A 19,617-nucleotide genomic window follows, 5' to 3' on the forward strand; every position below is an offset into this window, starting at 1 on the left:
TTTTTTTCCCCGTTAAAGGGGTTTTTTTGGGGAGTTTTTCCTTATCCGCTGTGAGGGTCATAAGGACAGAGGGATGTCGTATGCTGTAAAGCCCTGTGAGGCAAATTGTGATTTGTGATATTGGGCTTTATAAATAAAATTGAAATTGAAAAATTGAATCATACGCACACATACACATGGGGAAATAAGGCCCAGGTTGAAAAATACCAAAGTTGTCCTTTAAAGGCCCAGCATTTGCAGTATTACAACGGGGGTGTCGAGGGCGACATTCTTGGGAAAAACCAATAATTATGATCATTGATAGCCTGCTCACACACACACCAAAACATACAGCTGCAGGGCTCATAAAACAAACTGAAATAATTAAATTCACTTGCCTGGTTTCAAGCCTTAGTCTGCCAACAAACACGCCTGCAATTACAGTTTACCATCATAGGTGCTTCTACAGAGACTGAAACAAAGATCTTTGAGATTGTAACTTTAACATGTAAACTCATAGTTGCTCATGATGGCACAGAATCAGGTTTTCTGTCACACACACTGCTGTTGAAAAGTTTGAAATCACCTGTAGGTGTTTTTCTGGTTTCCTTCAATAGTGGCTTTTTTAACAGAGATTAAAACACCAATTGTATTATTTGAATAAATTCAAAAAAAGAATGATTAAATGATTAAAACTTCTATGTAGTTGATGTCCCCCCAGTGTTGCATGACAGGGGACCATTATAACCATTTGTTTCCCCAAAATACCGAGCACAAGTGACCTTTGATCATTATTGAACAAAATTATTGTTTTCAATTAGGCTCAAAATATTTGGGGAACCCATTGTTCTTTTTGGGCACATTTTTAAGCTAAGCCTTCAGTGTCTTTTACCAATGACTGGTGATTTATTCTATTTGTATTGAACTGTTGCTCAGAGGTATCTTTATCTATTTCCACCCTTTCAGCTGTCAGTCTGATTGAACCATTGCATGGCGTTTTGTTCTCCACAAAACACGACTTTTTTTTTGCTAACCCTTCATACAAAATAATAAACTGTCAAGTCATCTGACTCTATCCAGACAAGCTTTTGTGGCAGGATATTCCAAACTGTTGAACAGCAGTGTGTAGAAATGTATCGAAACATTCACTGTTATAGATAATAATTCATAGTGAATCAGTTCAACGATAACCTAAACTTAACAGTGTATGGTACCTTAGCCCACTGAGATATGAGGACACCACCAGTGACTCCAAAACTAATGACATGGTTTACCTTTCAGACCTCCAGGGTCCCTTGGCTTTAGAGGCCCTGAGCCAGCAGCAGCAGCAGCAACAGCAGCAACAGCAGGCGGCCAGACTGGGCCAGTGGGGAGAGACGGCGGGACACTTTCTACAGGGTAACGTCGCCTTCCCGCTGCCCCAACAGCTCGCCCACCTCGCTCAGCCCGGCATGGCTCGCTTCCCCCATCAGCTGCTTCGGGCAGCTAATTGGGGCCTTAGTGCCAACATGGAGGATGACGCTGTTACTCCTGCCTCCACTGGGCCACCTTTCAACAGGTTAGACTTAGCACTAGCTTGTATTGACATTTTTGATTTTTTGGTAAATCAGTACTACAGTTACAGTTTTATTATTGGACATTGAAAATAATGTGTGGGATTAAAAATTTGGTGTACTGCTTGAAATTGGACTTGCATCGTAACTATTGCTGTATCAATGTATCACTTCCCAGATACCCTGGCCTCTTGAGAGAGATGCCCCCACAGGAACAGCCTGAACCCAGGGACACAGCTGAGATGCAGCCCCCACCTCAGTCTCGTCTCCTCCAGTACCGCCAGTCCCAGTCCCGTGCCTCAGGTGACCCGTCATCCTCCTTAGCTGCCACCTCCAATCATGCTGGCCCTTTCCCATCAGGACCTTACTCCCATGACGCAGGCCGCGACCTCCTCAGTGACAACCTTCTAAACAACCCAGCTCTGCAGCAGCAGCAGCAACACCCAGGGAACCCCCTGTATAATACTGGTAGCTACCCACACCAGCCACCAGCCCACTCTGCCAGCCCCCCTCCCTCCCAGGTCAAATACCTTCTGCAAGAGGCCCAGTGGCCTCATGGCGGAGCTGCGTCAGTAAGCCCACCGCAGCAGAATCACCTGTTGGGGAACCAGGGCCACGGCCTTCCTTACGGACTGCCCATCATGGCTCACCCCAGCAGGCAGGAGCAAGTCCACCTGATGCAACTTCACCATCAGCACCAGCAACAGCAGCAGCAGCAGCAACAACAACAACAACAACAGCAGCAGCAGCAGCAACAACAACAACAACAACAACAACAACAACAACAGCAGCAGCAGCAGCAGCAACACCAACAGAATCAAGGTCCAGACCAGGAGTCCTACCACCCTCTGTCCCCCAGAACATCAGCAGCCACAGCCCTTCACAATGTAGATGAGGCAAGTTTATTCCTTTCTTTGGAGTATTGCTTGGATCCTTAGGTTTTATAAATCTCCAGGCTTCAGTGCAGGCGGAACATACTTGTATACCTGTAGATCCCTTAACATCCCGGATAGTATTTTGAGGAACCAACAAGATCCGAGCCAGGCTTGACATGGCCAGCTTGTTTAGCGCTCAAAGTCACATGTAGAAGTCACTGCAAAAATGAGAGTTAACCATGGACTGTTTTATTTCCCAGCACTCCATGTTTAGTCCAAATTATTGCTTTAAAATGCACCAGAGAAAGAGCTTGTTTCATCACTCTTTCTAACTTTCTACCTGTCTGACAGCCTCTGTAAATGCGGGAAATTATGCATCACCTGTCACAAATACTGTAATGGTAAAGGTACAGCTGTATGCATGATGATGGGATTAGCCGAGTCTGTCTTTTCTCAAATACGCACCTCTAAATGCTGCATGAAGTTGAGATTTTAAAGTTTCTGATGAAATCTAAATGCTGTGTGCTGACAGGCAAATGTGGATACTTAGCATCAAATTCTCACATTTGATAGAGATGCAGAATGAATATCAAGATGTGTAGCTTAAATGTTGTATTACAAGGAGAAAATGGATTGTGGATATGTGCTTACCATATGATAAACACTTGTTTGCTCTGTCTTATTTCTATTAGTGGCAAATAAGATCTAATAAATAAGTAAGACCTGCACTAGAGGGACTAGTTATATTAATACTGTGGGTCTTTGATCTTTATGAAACAAGGAGGTGCTCTGTGCACAGCAGGGTGCAGAAAATACATAAAATACATATAATAGCTATTTGACAAGAGTGTTTTTTTATTTCATTTACGCATCCATCACTGTGTCAGTAAGTGCTAAAAGATGTTTATAGACAACTGCTTCTTTAGATCTGCACGCCACTTTTATTCTTAAGGTCATTTTGCCCACCATCCTGTCAGTCTTTGTTTCGCCTCTCAAAAAGCCCCCAGGAGCAGCGCCAGACTTTACATAGTGGCCAAATTGTGGAATTACAACTTCCAGGTTGCAGCCCAAAATTAATTTTTCCCATCGATTGTGAAAGAGATGTCTGTAATTCAGTGGATGAATTGTTTTGAGCGTCACAAGCCCAGCAGAATGACTAGTTTCACTATTTGGATTTGATCCATTTGGTCTGATGACATTTTGAAAGTCAGGAGGAGCCACACAATTAAATCATGTTGTCCCTATTCAAATTAGCGGAAGGTTAAATAGAAAGTTCGCTGCTAAGCCTGCGAAAGTCTGTAGTGCATCTGCTTTATGGACCCAACAATGCAGAAGAATTGCAGAAGATTAGGGTAATTTTACACATGGAAGTTGCAACTCTTTTGGCTTCGTAGGCCACTGAGCAACTTCAATAGGAATGAGCACCTATTGGGGAGACCTCTCCTTTTCTGTATCTCTGGCTGCCCTATCAATAAAAGAGGAATGGCCGCCAGTTCTTCTTTTGCATCTATGGTTGTCAACCTTTTCTCTTTCTTATCCATCTTTACTGTCTTCGCAGTATGAACCCAGAGGTCCAGGCCGGCCCCTCTATCAGCGGCGCATCTCCTCCAGCTACCCAGATGAATCGTCTCCAGCCAACGCCCACAATGCCCTGTCCCAGCAGCCCCAGCCCTGCACATCAGACCCCCAGGACCACCCTCATCCGCACATACAGCATCATCAGCACCCACACGCCCCCTACAGTTACCCCTCACATGACCTCTGGCCCAGTAACGGTGGGGGTCCCGGTCCGTTCCAGAACATTCCATGTAACGGAGCCGGCACACTTGCTCAGCACCGGGACCTTCTGGGTAAGTATCAGCAGATAGGCTTTTGTTAGGCAGCATGTTGTTTTGCAAAGAGTTGTTTTGTTAATTTTGAGAACGTTTTATCATGTTCCAACCAAGTCTTACTTACGTCTTATCTTTCTGGGGCACCCTTCCTATTTTTTGCTTTTGTCTGCTTCTGGATCTGGCAGCTTCCAAGGCCCTTCGTCAGACGGAGGAGCAGGTGAAGGCCGAGGCCACAGCAGCACAGCAGACACACCCACACTCCCTCAATTCCCTTCAGCACCTTGGACAGTTTCCTCCTCTCATGCCCAATAACAAGCAGCAGCAGCAGCAGCAGCAGCCGCCGCCGCCGCCACCGCCACAGGCTCCCACAGAAGCCAGCCAGGGAGCTCCAAATTTAAACAAACCACCCACCATGTCCTATGCCAGCGCCCTCCGCGCTCCACCCAAACCCCGAGCTGTTCGCCCTGAACAGGTCAAAAAGAACAGCGACCCCCTGTCCCTCCTACAAGAGCTGAGTATAGGAAGTTCAAATGGTAGCAATGGGTACTATTCCTACTTTAAATGAGTGTCTCTCCCATATAATAAGTAAGTGATGAAATAAAAAAACAAAAAAACAAAACAAAAAAAAAGCAAAACGGTTCCAAAAACAAACAAAAAAATAGTGCAAAGTGCATTTACAAATTGTTTCTATCAGTAGGTTTGTTTTCTGCATTTTGTTTCATTTTAACTTTTTATTTGTAACAGTCATCTTTTCTCCTGTTTCACATATCTGTGAAGAAAATAAGTATATATAATGAATGCATTACTGGTATATATACATACTCATTATGTATATATGAATATATACTTATATTATCTACACTTGTATATGTACGTAATGCTAAAAAAAAGTTATAAAAAAAAACAAAACAAAAAAATAAATAAAAATAAAAAAAAAGGCAAGAGTTGGTTGACCACTTAGCTACCTGCATATTTTTCCTTATTGAAGTTGGTTTTGTTGGTTACTAAATAAGTATGTTGAAGTTTTTATCATTTTGTATTCTTCAGTTTTGAGTGGACGTTACGTCTTGATTTTCATACTACTGTAGTCGTGGTAACGGACAAAAGCTAAGTGGTCAACTGACGCAGAAACTACATGGAACAGTGTATAGAAGTAGATAAATTTTCCTCTAATCTGTAAATATAAAGAAAATAAAAGACTGAATTGTATGCCACAGACATGTCCTTAAATTCCTGTATCATGCTAGCATTTGCATTATGAATTATTTTCTGTTTGTTGGCTTCTGATCCTTAATTCTTAGACACCCTGGGAATAGCTGGGAATTATCTTTTGTGAGTTAGTAGTAAATGTGATTATTTACTGAAAAATAACAATACAAATATTGATTGCGTATTTTACTTTTCACCAACTTTTCATCAGCAACAATAGATACAGTGTGAAAATGTCAAAATAGCAACGACATGTCATTCCTCCTTTGTTTGTGTTAAGGATCAGAGAACACCAGACGTCGCTTTCTATGATAAGAATATCCCAAACTGCTTCGCTTGTGGCCGATGCTCAGTCATTTTATTTTATTTCTTTTTGTTTGTGTAAACAGAAATCTTTCACCATGGAGATGTTTCAAAATCTGCTGGGGATATGAAATGAGTTTTTATTTTTTGTGTCTAGAATTGACATTAAGCTTTTTTTGTTTTGAAAAGGTTGCAGTACTCTGAAGGTTTGTGAAAGTGAAGAGAGAGTGGTGAGGTCAGAGTGGTGTGTCACGATTGGTAAGTTGAAGCCGAGGGTGTGATGAACACTGCCAGACGTTTTTGAACACGTGAACTGTCGGTATTTTTTGGTTAAATCTGAAGTATATTGAAACTGTAGAATCACAGTAAATACCCTGACATTTAAAAATACACATCAGTAATTCACCAGTGTTGGTGGTTTTTGATTTTATCCTAAATGGCCTAGATGTCATCAGTGTAGCAAAGAGCGGACTGTGTATTATTCTGATTGTTAATGCTGTCTATGCTCTTAACACACTGTTGGTCCCAGATGCTTTTCAGTCAGAATTTCCCAGTTTCTAGATGACTTTTCATAAAATGAGCCAGACTGCCCAAAGATAATTTTCTCTGTAAGACAATCCATTAATATCTGTGGAACCTTATCATAAACAATAATCATATATCACTCCCATGAGCTAATATTTGCTTCAGGTTGTAACAGAAACATTGATCATTGGCCATAATAAGTGAAAAGCATTTCCGTATCACTAATATTTTTTTCTGTGCACATTAGGAAATGCAAAGCAAACACATCCTCCATCTGTTTCAACACTCAGAGATTTAACCAAAAAAGTAACGCAGTAAAAGTTACTATACAATAATTTGTTCAAAATCGTGTGACTGTCAAAGTGTCTGTTTTTTAGACTGTGCATAATAAGAATGAATCAGTAATGTCGTGCACGTTGTTCCTGGTCATTCAGAGAATTACATTATTCGCTGTTTTTCAGTCTGATCTGATTAATATATTAATTAATATTAAAGCAGTAGATTAATCTAATTTCCTCTGTTTTAAAGGGTAAGTCTGATATTTTTCAACCTGGACCCTATTTTATGTTGTTGTATCAAAGTGACTGATGGGAACAAAAAAACTTGGAATTGGTTCAGTACTGAGCGACACTACAGGATGCAGTGTAACACTCGGGGCATTTGCGCACCGTAATGTCTGCTTAAAGTGCCATTAAGTTTCAGATTATTATTCAAATTATTATTATAAGTGTCTGACAAGATTATTGAAGGATCCTTGCAGAGATAGACCTTTTTTGTTAAAGACCAGAAACAGCCCGAAAATCACTACCACCAAACCCACCAGACTCCATATAGATAAACAGTTATTTCATCATAGTAAAACACACTTGATTCAAAGTCAACAGGAGAAAAATAAAACTCACAATAGCCCACTTGGTTTGTTTTTCACTGCTCCAACAATCACCAACTTTGGTTTGGTTGAAATAAACCCTTAATTTACCCAGCTAGATGTGAAAGTATGCTGGCTCTATACACACTTAAATTTCTGGTGGGCTTGGCGATTACGATGTTGGAGCTGTTTCCTGTTAAATAAAAAGGATATTACTCTTTGATAAAAGGGCATCGAAGGGATACTTTATAGGGATAATTTGCATAATATTGTCACGCACTTGGAATAATAATCTGAGCCTGTCAGTGGCAAAAACAAGCACTTTGATTGGGCGTAAATTGATGGGTGAATAAGCCTGATTGGTTACATTGCAGCCTTCTACGAGGCTGCTGGCTGCAGCGCTCTCACTGAATACTGGATCAGTTTTTAAAAAATGTTGCCATTAGTTACTTAGACACAAAAACGTGGGCAATAGGGTCCATGTTGAAAAATACCTAACGAACCCTTTAATTGAAAAAGCTCTGACCAAGTTTTACATTTGCGACGTTCATGTGACTTTCTTTTCTCACAACCTAAAACACATGATGAACATAACACAGTGACAATTCATGTTTGAGCTCCAGTCAGTGAGTTGCTTGATATTAGTTGACACACACATACACACACACACACACACACACACACACACGGAGGCCACACAGCTTACATGCACATGAGTTTCACTGCTTACACACTGAGGCCCCGGTGATCTGAAGGCCCTTGCAGGTAAAATATAAAAACGATGCTGATCCTACATCTGCCAAGGTTTTTCCTTTATAATGAAAGCAATACTGGAAACACTCATCCAGTGCTCAGTCCTGCTCTATGTAATTAATTTTAATTGTTGAAACACCACTGCCCCATTTGCAAATTGATGAAATTGTAATAATGTCACCCTGCCGTCTCATGGCGTCCACACGGCAGTTAGTCACTGTTAAATCTCTCAAAGTGTCACGACTTCGGAGAGAGCTAGTACCCCACGACTAATAACTTAGATGTGTTTGTAACAGTCAGCGGAGAGCTTCATGGTTTTATTTGTACGTGTTTTAAGTTTTGACATTGTATTTCGAAGGTCCAGATTTTTTGACTTAGCGGAGAACAACACATACTTGTAAATATGCATTTTCTAGGTATTTACAAACAAGAACTTTGGGAGCGCCTCAATTTTGTAGAAGCTGTTCAAAGAAGAGGTATGCCCTTTTTAATTATGCAAATTCACAAAAATAATAATAATTCTAGAAATGGACAACAACAACCCAGTTGGTAGTTGCGACATCTTGTTGTAACTTTTTAGATTTTCTCTTTTCTGTTTTTTTAAGACGGTGTCTGGCTGATTTGACAAAGAGGAGACTTTGTGTTGCAGCTGTTATAAGAGAACTTATTTCACTGTACAATACATATTTTTAAGTATATGTTGCTGGATTTGTCCTGTTCTGTTTTCTCACCGCTGTACAACAATCAACATGGATTTATTTTTTTTTTTTAATGTGAAGACTTTTCTTTTCATGCATGTTGAGATGACCTGGCTGGTTTTTATCCCTGTTTTTATCAGTTTGTATTGATTTGTGGATGAAGAAAATGAAAAAGAAAAAGAAAAAAAAAAAGCTTTTGTTCAACCTACAGAGTCAAATTTTGGTATATTATTTGATGTGTACAATAACTTGTGACATTATCAACAAAACTATTATGATATTTTACTAACATGTCAATCAAATATGTAATGGTCATGTAAGTTCTTTTTTTTTTTTTTTTTTTTTTCCTGCAGTTACTTAGCAGGGCTAAAGCTGAGGTTGCTCCCTGGTGTGCATCGTATTTACGAAGCTTCTGTTTGTTTGGGGAATCATTTCTCCCCAGAGCAAAGTCGTTGGCTAATCTCTGAAGTTGTGCAATACTAATATTTCACCGCTTCTTCACTTTTATTTATTTTTGAAGCAGAAGAGATTGAGCCAAAGACATTTTAAAGGGATTTTTATTTACAAATTTTTGTCATTGCTGATTTATTTTTAAGGCTTCATTTTTGTCCTTTGCTTCCAAAATGAGTTTGACAGAATCTGTGAAACGAAGGGTCTCTACTCTTGTAATGAAGTTGGATTTGAATTGTTCTCATCACCCAGTTTTGCACCATATATACTCATCTTATGAATTATTTTCTTAAAAAAACAAACAAAATTTGTGTTGCCTTTTAAAGAAAGCGAAACCAACTTGTGTGTGTGTGGCACATGGAAAGGGAGCAACCTTTTGCCCAGCCAGTAGAGAGCACTGTGTTCAGCCTTCTATAAACGCCACATCTCTTCCTGTTATCTGTTTGCTCTCCTCTGTTCTTCCCTCGCTGCAGTGAATCAATGGCACACCTGTTCTCCCAGCCTCCCAGTCCCATTGGTTCCTCCCTCGTGGGTACAAAATAATGAATAGATCTGTTTTACTCTTCTTCATTTCAATTGGTGGTGGTTATAATAAAGGATTTAGACTGTGTTTCAAAGGTTTATTTTCTTTTTTATTTGTTTCTCTATTAAAGTGTTTTTATTGAAATTGCTTGAGTTTCGTCCTCGTTTTTATCATCCTCTGCATCACACAGTAGTAACATAGAGAGGCCTTTGTGCCTTCATTGAATACATCAGCTTGGTCACTGTCTACTAGGGCTGTGTATCATTTAAAAAAAAATAAGATACCAGGGGCTGGTTGCACAAAGCACCTTAAGTACGACATTTAAGGTTTAGCTTTTCCTTAGCCGAGGAAATTACTTAAGGGTGTTCTACAGAATCTCTTAACCTCCCTAGTCCTGAGCTGTTGTTTGGTATGCATTTTTAATTTCTCCTAGCTATTTGGGATCAGTAGGGCCTGATTAGTATAAGAAACTAACCATTATCAGTGATTATTAAGTCCCAATGTCCTCAAACTAGTACTTTCTAATTAACAGAGTCTTAGCTTGTTACTGTTGCTAAAATTGGTAGTTTGTATGGCATATCAAACTAATGTTTTAAATCATAAACAAGTATCGACCATGAAATTTAATCAGATTTTGGACCCTGTCCACTTTTGTGTCGGGTTCAGCTGCAGACTGACTTGGCAGAGATGGCTGCCATCTTGTTTTTACATGGATTAGTGTATTGTGGTTTTGCTACCACTAGATGGCACAAAAAAGTGTCCACGAACAAGGACAACAGGTCTAAGTTAAGTAGAATGAAGTATAAGGTCAAGTAAACCCAAAATGTGACGTCCTCAAATGAGGACACAGGGTCTCAGGAGGTTAAAGGTTTCCTTAGTCAAGGAAAGACATGGGAGAAAACTGCAATGTTTGAACGGGAACATCACCATGACTTGGTGAATGACGCAGTGCACCGTTGACTTGTGTACATGGAATACCTCGCCAGTAACTGATTGGAAAGATCCTGTTGTAAAAACTACAGGGCAATCATTAGTTGTATATTGGAAGAGTGCAGCTCGTAAAGTCAAGTCCTCCAACTCTAAATTATTAATTGACCTCCAGTTAAATTTAATGTGCAAAATCAATTGCTCATTATTAAAGGTTCAGTCAGGTTCTGCTCAGGATGCCTTAATTTTCCTCATTGATCACTATTAACTCAGTCATGTTGCCGTTAAGATGCAGTCATACGTACCTCGTGTTTTTCTTTACTTGGGCAGCTAAGGTCCTCTGAGCAAAAGTTTAATGAATTTTAAGCAATGTCATAAGTATTAGACCAAGATGAGGAGAAAAAACTTAAGAAAACCTTAAGGAGAAGACTTAATGATCCTTTGTGCAACGGATTTTATGTAAAGGAAACCTTAACTCGGATGTAAAGAAAAATCTTCCCTTAAGGTGCTTTGTGTAACCGGCGCCAGTACCCTTAAGGTGATACTGATAACAATAGACTATTTCATATGAAACCTTTTTCTCCCTATTTCGATACCCATCGTGTCAATGGAAACATTCAGTTGTGTAAAATACCACTTGCATGCACAGGTGTGTAGTGCAGCTAGGGCTCGGTATTGGGACTTGAACAAACCTAGTTCCAAGTACTATCAAAACTTATCCGGTCAAACAATACCTGCATCCGATTCTTTTCGTACCCAGATCTAGGAAAAAATGACTACTTGTATGGTTTTCTTGCAGGCAATCACTGTAAGCATGCTTTGATTTAATGCAATGTGTTACTGGTTCATTACCGTGAGTATGGCTCTACAACACACCTGTGGTGTCTAGAGGCATTTCACACAACTGAATGCTTTTCATCACATGAAGGGCATCGAATGAAGTAGAAAAAAAGGTATCAAAAGAAGTACTATCTAAGTATCTATCAGCTTTAGGGTACTGGTATGTGACTTATTTGAATAATATCAAGTCCTAAGTAAAAGCCATACTTAAGAACGTTTAGCATGCTGATCTGCCAGATCCGCCAAGTACACCCCGCTTAACTTCACATCACAAATTGTATGGGTTGTAGCTAGTGCGGCAGTTGGCCAATCACTTCGTCGCATTAAATCAAAGAAAGTTTTGGGTATTAGCTACAAGCAAAACTTTTTTTTTTCTAGATCGCTATACAAAAATAACAAATGCAGATGTCATTTGGCTGGAAAAGTTTTGGTACTACTACTTTGGTACAAGGTTATTTCGGTCTATACCTTTCAGGTATTGAGTACTGACACCCAGCCCTACTGTGTACAAGAATTATTGATAGTTTTCAGTGGTAACTAGTTTCCTAGAGAGTCTGGAAGGCTCTGGGCTCCTCAGCACTTCGAATGTAAAAGCCAAGACTATGTGGTCTCAGAAAAAAATACCTCATATACTAGACAGGGACAATGACAAATAGTTAAAGCATTTTTCACCATCTACCTAGAAAGGGTCACAGTGTCAGCAGCAGCGTCTCCTTTGTCACAAACCAGCTCTTATAGGCCATGATAAAAGAGGGGAAATGCACACAGGTGTACTAGAGAGATAATTTCAATCAACAGAACTTACAAACAATATGCTCACTAAATGTATGAAATGATCAGTCAGCTGGTCTGTAGTGTGCTGAGTTGATGTATGAAAGTGTAACGTTGTATAGGTGGAAAATAAATTTAAGTGCAAATTAAAGTAACCAAAAAAGGAAAATGTGGCACCAAAGGAGAGCCAGTGACGGCTATCCTTTGCTACATGAAAGTAAAGAAAACAATAAATAATACAAATAGATCTCAGACAAAAGTTTTCCAAAGCTTATCAAGATTTAATTTTGGTTACAAACATATAGCAAATAACACACACGCACACACAAAATGCATTCAAAAACTTGTTTAAGTGGATGCCGTATGTAATGAAAAAGACAAAAACATAAGAAAGACTAAGAATATAGAAATCCATTACCACTACTATAAGTATTCCTGTTTTTTTTAATTATTATTTCAATAGTTTTTTAGTCAAACATATCAGAAAAGTGAAAGTCAGTCAGAATAAATACTGTATAAGTAGAGATAAACTAAATGTGCTTTTGCCCTGAATAAGCTCATAACATGGACGGTAGCTCTTACAAACAGCAGCTGGTTTTGCACAAAGAGTTCTGATGCATAGGCTGCTAAACTGCAGCACACCTGTATGTGCACAGGACAGCAGCTGTTTCATACAGTAGGTGATGCTGAGCAACGCAAAAGCAAATCTGTGGTTCACAGATGTTCAGTGTCTCTCAGAATACCCACACAGCTACAGTACAACACAACGTAAAGATCATACAGGGATCTCTCAAGAAAAATCATGATTGGCATGAAATTTCAGTCATTCATTGATTTTCGATAACCGCTTATCCTGTTGGGGGTCGCGGGGGGGCTGGAGCCTATCCCAGCTGACATTGGGCAAGAGGCGGGGTACACCATTGACAGGTCGCCAGACTATTGCAGGGCTGACACATAGAGACAGACAACCATTCACACACATTCACACCTACGGACAATTTAGAGTCACCAATTAACCTGCATGTCTTTGGACTGTGGGAGGAAACCAGAGTACCCTGAGAAAACCCACGCTGACACGGGGAGAACATGCAAACACCGCACAGCGAGGCTCCCCCATCCTGGGTTCCGAACCTGGAAACATCTTGCTGTGAGGTGACGATGCTAACCACTGCATCACCATGCATTACTACAACTCTGTGCAAGTCTTTTGATGACTTGTACCCAAAGTAAGTAATCACTGCGAAATAAACTCCTTCAGGGTGATTCAAGACCCCTCCACTTTGCATCAGGGTCCTGCATCTCCCTGTCAACATTCATTCCATAGTAATAACTGTACATTATCTTATAGAATATTGGGAGAAGGCCTGGTAAGCAGCTCATAGAGGTTTTTCTGCTTTTCAAACCCAACTGGGCCAAAGCAACATTGCCTTGTGGCACCAGCCCACATTTTCTTTTTGCTCCTTGTTTGCTAATCCCGAATAAAACAAAGCAAACACTTTGCACGCAAAGCTTCAACTGTCAGTCATCCTGTAGACAGTTACAGATGAAACAGAGTCTCAAACCATGTCATATATCCTTTTGTATTGTGTTTGCGTGATTCAACTGGTGAATGATAGTCCATTCTATAATGTAACAGCATGATATTTCTTTACAGTTGAAATAAAACTCAATGGCAGTTTATCTGACGCTGTATGTACATGGAGCCAAAGGCTGGCAAGTAAACATCCTGCACCCGTTGGGGGTTTCTGTGATATTCTGCATGTTTGTTTACACAGAAACATGGACGAACGCAAATAGCAACTTGCCACGTTTCAAATGGGTCACAATGACGCATGAACACGAACAGAGAATTTTTTTGTATCAGTTTGGTTTGGAAGCTGTCAACAAAAAGTAAAAGGCCTTGCATGTGCACCTGCTGGAGCTGAACCTTTTCCAACATGATCAGCGCTGCAGACTGAGTGGGTGTTTAGCATTCAGTCTGACACACACACACACACACACAAACCTGCTCTGTGCTACTGCTTTGCTCGAAATCATTCATTTATTCAGTTCTTATTTTGATCAGATATTCTTCATCTTTAAAGGTTCTTATAAATACAAAACTTAACATTTGAATGCACATGTCTCCACTTCTCTTATCTAATTGGTATTTCTTGTAATTGATTCCTTGAGCGATCGCATACAAAAATCAACAGATGAACATTAGATATGTACAAGATATTATACATAATGCAGTGCATAAAATCACATGAATTAACCTACTGTGGACGTCAAACCACGACTGAATGCACTATATTCTTAAATTTTTGACTCAATCTAAAATCTTGTAGTCTTTTTAACTAAGGCGTTCATAATGAGGACAGCTGGGAGACCAACCAGAGCACATCACATAATAGTGTGATAAATCATTGTTAACATTTCTATGTCAGTTGTAAGTAAGGGTTGTATAGTATACTAATAGTGCTTACAATAATTGCAAATGGTATTTGGACCAGGTTATTTAGAAGTATGGTGGGGTTTTTTCGGCCTCAGGTCAGACTTGAGCTGTGATCTCCAGTATAACACTGGATGTGTTGAAGAGAGTTGCTATATTTTACACTCTGAGTGGGAAAACAGGATAAGGCAAACATTTAAAACTTCACCAAAAGCCCCATGTTCAAGTTGCTGTATAATTTCAGGGAGGTAATTTTCCCATCGAGGCCATGGTCCGTCCACACCCAAACCAGTTTCTGTCATCATGACGTTACCCTTTTATGGCCAGCTCTTGTTCTCCAAATTAATGTAACATCTGTACTCAAAACAAAAGACACAGTCACTCTCCTCATATCCTGTATTCATCTTTCTGTCTAGCTATCACTCCGCTTGCTCCGGCTCGGCGTCCATGCAAGTCTCCCATGGATTCCTGGGCATCTGGGGCATGGAGAGGAGCAGAAGGGCGATGCCAGTGAGGAAGAGCAGGACGAAGCCCGAGCAGGCACAAGCGAAGGACCAGGAGTAGTAGTGTTCAATCCAGATTGTTTCCTCACTCTCGATCATGCGTTTGACCGATTGACGCATCACCTCTAGTGAGATGAAGGCACAGAGACCTGGGAAGGAGAGAGATGTGTCAACATGAGGTGGTTTTTTGCCTTCCAAAATATAGAGGCTGCAGGGAATTTCAGTTGTTGTTGGTTTATCTGAACTCACCTGCAAATGCGAAAAACATGCCAGCAGGTTTAAGGAGGTAATCTCGTCCTTTGCCTTTACCAGTACACGATCCCACCAAACACAGAGAGCCCAGGATGATGAAGGCCAGACTGAAGATGGAGATGGCTGCAGCTGAGATGTTGTACTCTGGAAAGAAAAAAGCCAAGTGTGTTGACATAACATGACTCATAGATGTCCTTTGAGTTCCAAAGACATCAAATATTCTAAGATCATTGTCTTCTTATTGTGTAATTTGACATTGTTCATATCACATATTAGCAAATCCACATACCCTCCCGTACGACAGTCAACGAGACACTGCTTTAACAAGCACAATGTATTATTGAAAAACCACATACTCTTGGGAAGTAATGACAACAGCGAGGCCTCGTCATGACCCTTTTAGCATTATGTTGTCACACCCTAATTTGTTTGACAGTATGTTATCCGGGGTCCTTAGGAAATTAGCTGCTTTTGTATGACCACTTCCCATTAGTGTGTGTGTTTTTTTGGAGATGTTCTGAACCAGTAATTAGTGTCAGGTTAGGCTTACAGGATTAGGCTTGCCTTATTCTATATTTTCCTTATTGTTAACAGATCCCATTAAAAACAGACGAGGTAATAATTATATTAGACTTTTCTACCCTGTCTGTTGCACACCAACCTGTGTGGACACATACAACTAAAACATACAAACAAAAACATGGGTCAAAAATATATAAGTACTGTCATTGGCAGAAAAATGTACTGAATTGTAACACGGAATAATTCACATCTGGTGCTTTGGTAAGTTTTAACAGTGGTAAATACTCATGTCTGATCGACTCAGAGTAAAAATAAGATTGCCCACCTTTATAGTAATTATGGAATATGTTACCCAGTGCAACAGTGAGTCTTACAGGGTGTCTGTGTTTTCAATAGTTCTGAAAGGAGCTCATAAGTCCTCCAACCCATACGACCTATGTTTGTTCCTACCGTCAAATACGACCCACAGTAGTGTCTCCTAAACTAGCCGCCTACCAGTAGTGGAGATCAACATCATAATCATCAAAGGTACAATGATGGTAATAGGTCGTATATGACTGTTTACCGTTATGGTTTTAAACACATGGTTAACGCTGAAGTGGTCGAAGTTGTACTAAAACTGCTTTGTTAGGTTTACAAAAAAGATAATAGCTTGGGTTAAAATAAGTGTTTATTAAAATAAGTACATTTGTTATGTAACTTAACTTACAGAAGCCAGTTAACTACTTAATTTGATGTATGTATGTTATGTGATGTTAGCATAGACTGTATGTAGAGATGGACGACATGACAGCTCCCTAAAAGTGAAGCCGAAACATCTCGATTGTCCCCTGGCTGCTGGCTGCAGTATAGGTCATAAAGCCTGTCGCCTCCATGTTAGTGGATGGGACATGGGCCAAAATAAATACTCAAAGTACATATAAAATATTGTTTCCCAAAGATGGTTCCTGTCTTTTAAGGTATTTTTAATCATGCTGCTGTATGTTCAAGTGTTTGTTTATCAGATAACTTTGGCTTTAATTAGTTATTTAATGCCATAAAGTTCTATTCTATTCTAAAACAGGGATTTTACAACATTACTGACAATTGTGTGAGCCAAACGATGTGCTCCCATTCAGTGGCACTGGCATTGTGGCATTCGTCAGATGAGTCTATGGGTGGGAAACTTGATATCATGGAGATCGCTACGGTGTAGACTCCGGCTCTGAATGGCGTCACCAAAGCAAGATGGCAGCCGCTGTATCTGGGGTATTTTAGCTTCACTTCTGTACAGTTTGGGTCATTGGAGATGCTTTGTCCATCTCTATTTACAGGCTATGGATGTTACAAAGTTAAAATACCGTAACACTGACTTTTAGGTTTCTCACAGGACACAAACAGCATCTCTTGGGTGAAAGTCCTGTGGTTGCTTGACTCATCCGCCCACCTTGATCTCCTCCCTACCCACACTTTTTTTGGTCTTTATACAGCATCACCTGACTTCCTGCTTTGCACCCGTCATACTAACTATGGTCACTAGAGGTTGCCACCTAACAATTGACATAAATTTGTGTCGTAGTAAGCTACTGGTACAAACGACCTGTGTGGTCACATCTTGGAGGAGGACAGTCTCATGGAGCTATAATGCAGCAGGAAATGAGTCTTAAAACCTGGAAATGAGTTAGTATTTTAGCACTCCCAGTTCCCTCGTCTATGTCAGTGGGTTTAGTGAAGGTATTCAATTCAAACTTTAATTCAAGTTTAAGAGACTTTCGTGTTTTGCTCTATGACATCAAATATGTCAGTAAACACTCCACTCATATTTTTTTAAGCTTTTACATGTCTTAGAAATTATGCTTGCTAACAAGTTGCCAAATGAGACTACAGAGCGTCATCACATCCAAACACAGCTTTACAGCCTTGTTGTGTATGCAGCGTTGAAGTCATGCGACCGTGGCGTAGTTTGTTTATAGCCTTACATTAGCTTTCTGGCAATTGCTTTGATGCTTCAAAAATCTTATGTGGTTTTCAGTTGTGGAAATTATCTCGGTGAACAAAACATGTAAGTATCATAAACCGTTCTCTGCCACAGAGCTTATTTAATACAATAATCCAAAAAGAATATGAAGATATATCAGGCAATACTTGTTGGTGTGATCAATTCACTGTTGGTTTTGATCCTTTGCTGACAATAACAAAATATCACCAGACTTTTTATAAAGGCAATTATCTTTACAACATACAAATACACTATATGAAAGTAATTTGTTTACAGATACAGGGCGTCTGTGTAATAGGAACAGCAGCTGGCTTGTTTTTCCGATCAGAGAGGTGGATAGGATGTGAGGCCTTTGATCTGCCGCCTGTTCGCCTGTGAACCGTGCCCAGGGGAGAGGCCCTCCTTTGGGGGAGAGAGCCTTCATCTTCTGCTGGCAGGGGAGGATGGGCTGCACCCTGAACACTCTGTGCTCTCTGAGATACTGCACATCTGTGGAGCTCGCTGGCTAGCTCGGTCTGAAACACCAAAGTTTCTCAGCACCAAGAGCAAGGGAGACATCAAAAGGTGTTTCAGTCATACAGGGCTCACTCCACGGGTGAAGGACTTCTCAAAGACTGACATGTTAAAAAGTCAACCCTGCCCAGCAGTTATGGGAAGTATGTGTTAATTTTTGTGTGATATTTCAATGTCTGTGAGACAGTATTATACAGCTTTGCTCTTGCATTCATTTTATATTCATGTGTGAATATATATGTGCAGTAGGCGATTTGAGGGAAGATAAGGGGGGCGCTGTCCCCCTTATTAGCAAAATGACCAAAATGTGTCCCCCTTGTTAACCTGCCACCCCTCTCCATCACCCCCGAGGTCACTAATAGGTGGACAGCAGTCCAGACCCAGATGCTATCCTGTCCAGACCCTGACCTACATGTATAACTGATAAATTATTGCAAATGCATTTTTGAAAAAGCATTTCTATTTCAACCAGCACCAAGGAACTCACAGACCAGTTGCATGCGCTGTAAATCACCTCATTTGATGCTACTTAGCCAATAAAATATGTGCATTCCGATAAACATTGCCCCTTAAGAGACAGGAGAGCACGGTCTGAGAAAAGTCAGCTAAAACTTAACTTTTAATGAAGAATGGACTGTCTCGTACATCTTCAGGGGTCGCCCCTCAGGGGTGATGGGGGTGGGGTGTTATTGATTTGTTACGAATTAACATATTGTTTCCTGTATATATATATAATGCAGGTTTATGTGCTCAGTGTGGGATTATTTAAGTGTATCAATACAAGACATGCATACTGTTTGTTGCTTTTCTTTCTGTTTGTGGGAGAGATTCGTCGAAGTCCCAATGTCTGGCCATAGTATACAGGTGATATTTTTTATGCTGACCAAGAGGACAATCTTCCAAAATAAGATGGCAAAATAAAGTTTATGTAGACATTTTACATAGTTAACTTGTGATGGTAAAATATATGAAGAACCTCCAAAGGCCCAGATCTATTCCTATTGTTCCTGACTTTTCTCAGCTTGCAAGATTTTCATTGCACTTCATTTATTTTGTGCTGGCAAAGTCCCGATGGCAGGTGAGTGTCTTACTGTATGGATGGATGTGCCTGCGGTGACATCTACATCTACTATGTTCATTCAAGCTCATGCACCATTATGGTATAGCCAAATGACTCAGTCAAGAGTGAGTAACACTGCAGGGAATTTAGGTCAGTGCTGCAATCATTCCAGCAAACTTGCAGTGTGTGTCTCAAGGGCTGGCCATCAGCATTGGGACGCTGTGTGTGTGTATGTGTGTGTTGACCCTG

The 19,617-nt window shown here is 40.3% G+C and overlaps 2 protein-coding genes across 2 annotated transcripts in view; one reads left to right on the plus strand and one right to left on the minus strand.

Annotated features, from left to right (window-relative positions):
• Positions 1-9,715, plus strand: part of helz (helicase with zinc finger) — a 67,501-nt gene extending 57,786 nt beyond the window's left edge. The window contains exons 30-33 of the mRNA XM_050043567.1: positions 1,261-1,537; positions 1,711-2,428; positions 3,966-4,257; positions 4,425-9,715. Coding sequence (XP_049899524.1) covers positions 1,261-1,537; positions 1,711-2,428; positions 3,966-4,257; positions 4,425-4,804 — 1,667 coding nt within the window. The 3' untranslated portion in view covers positions 4,805-9,715. The remainder of the gene's footprint in view (positions 1-1,260; positions 1,538-1,710; positions 2,429-3,965; positions 4,258-4,424) is intronic.
• Positions 9,716-12,372: 2,657 nt separating this feature from the next.
• LOC126389735 (voltage-dependent calcium channel gamma-1 subunit-like) lies at positions 12,373-15,485 on the minus strand. Its single transcript, XM_050043565.1, has 2 exons — positions 15,293-15,485; positions 12,373-15,192 (listed from the first exon to the last, which is right to left on the minus strand). The coding sequence occupies exons 1-2, from the start codon at positions 15,480-15,482 to the stop codon at positions 14,960-14,962; spliced, it is 423 nt and encodes a 140-aa protein (XP_049899522.1). The 5' UTR covers positions 15,483-15,485; the 3' UTR covers positions 12,373-14,959.
• Positions 15,486-19,617: the final 4,132 nt, after the last annotated feature.

The sequence above is a fragment of the Epinephelus moara genome, chromosome 5 (assembly GCF_006386435.1).
Source record: "Epinephelus moara isolate mb chromosome 5, YSFRI_EMoa_1.0, whole genome shotgun sequence".
Lineage (NCBI taxonomy): Eukaryota > Metazoa > Chordata > Actinopteri > Perciformes > Serranidae > Epinephelus > Epinephelus moara.

Coding starts and splice junctions, on each gene's coding strand:
- LOC126389735 (XM_050043565.1), bottom strand. CDS start 15,482: ATGAGTCATGTTATGTCAACACACTTGGCTTTTTTCTTTCCAGAGTAC. Junction 15,193..15,292: donor CATGTTTTTCGCATTTGCAG/GTGAGTTCAGAT, acceptor TCTCCTTCCCAG/GTCTCTGTGCCTTCATCTCA.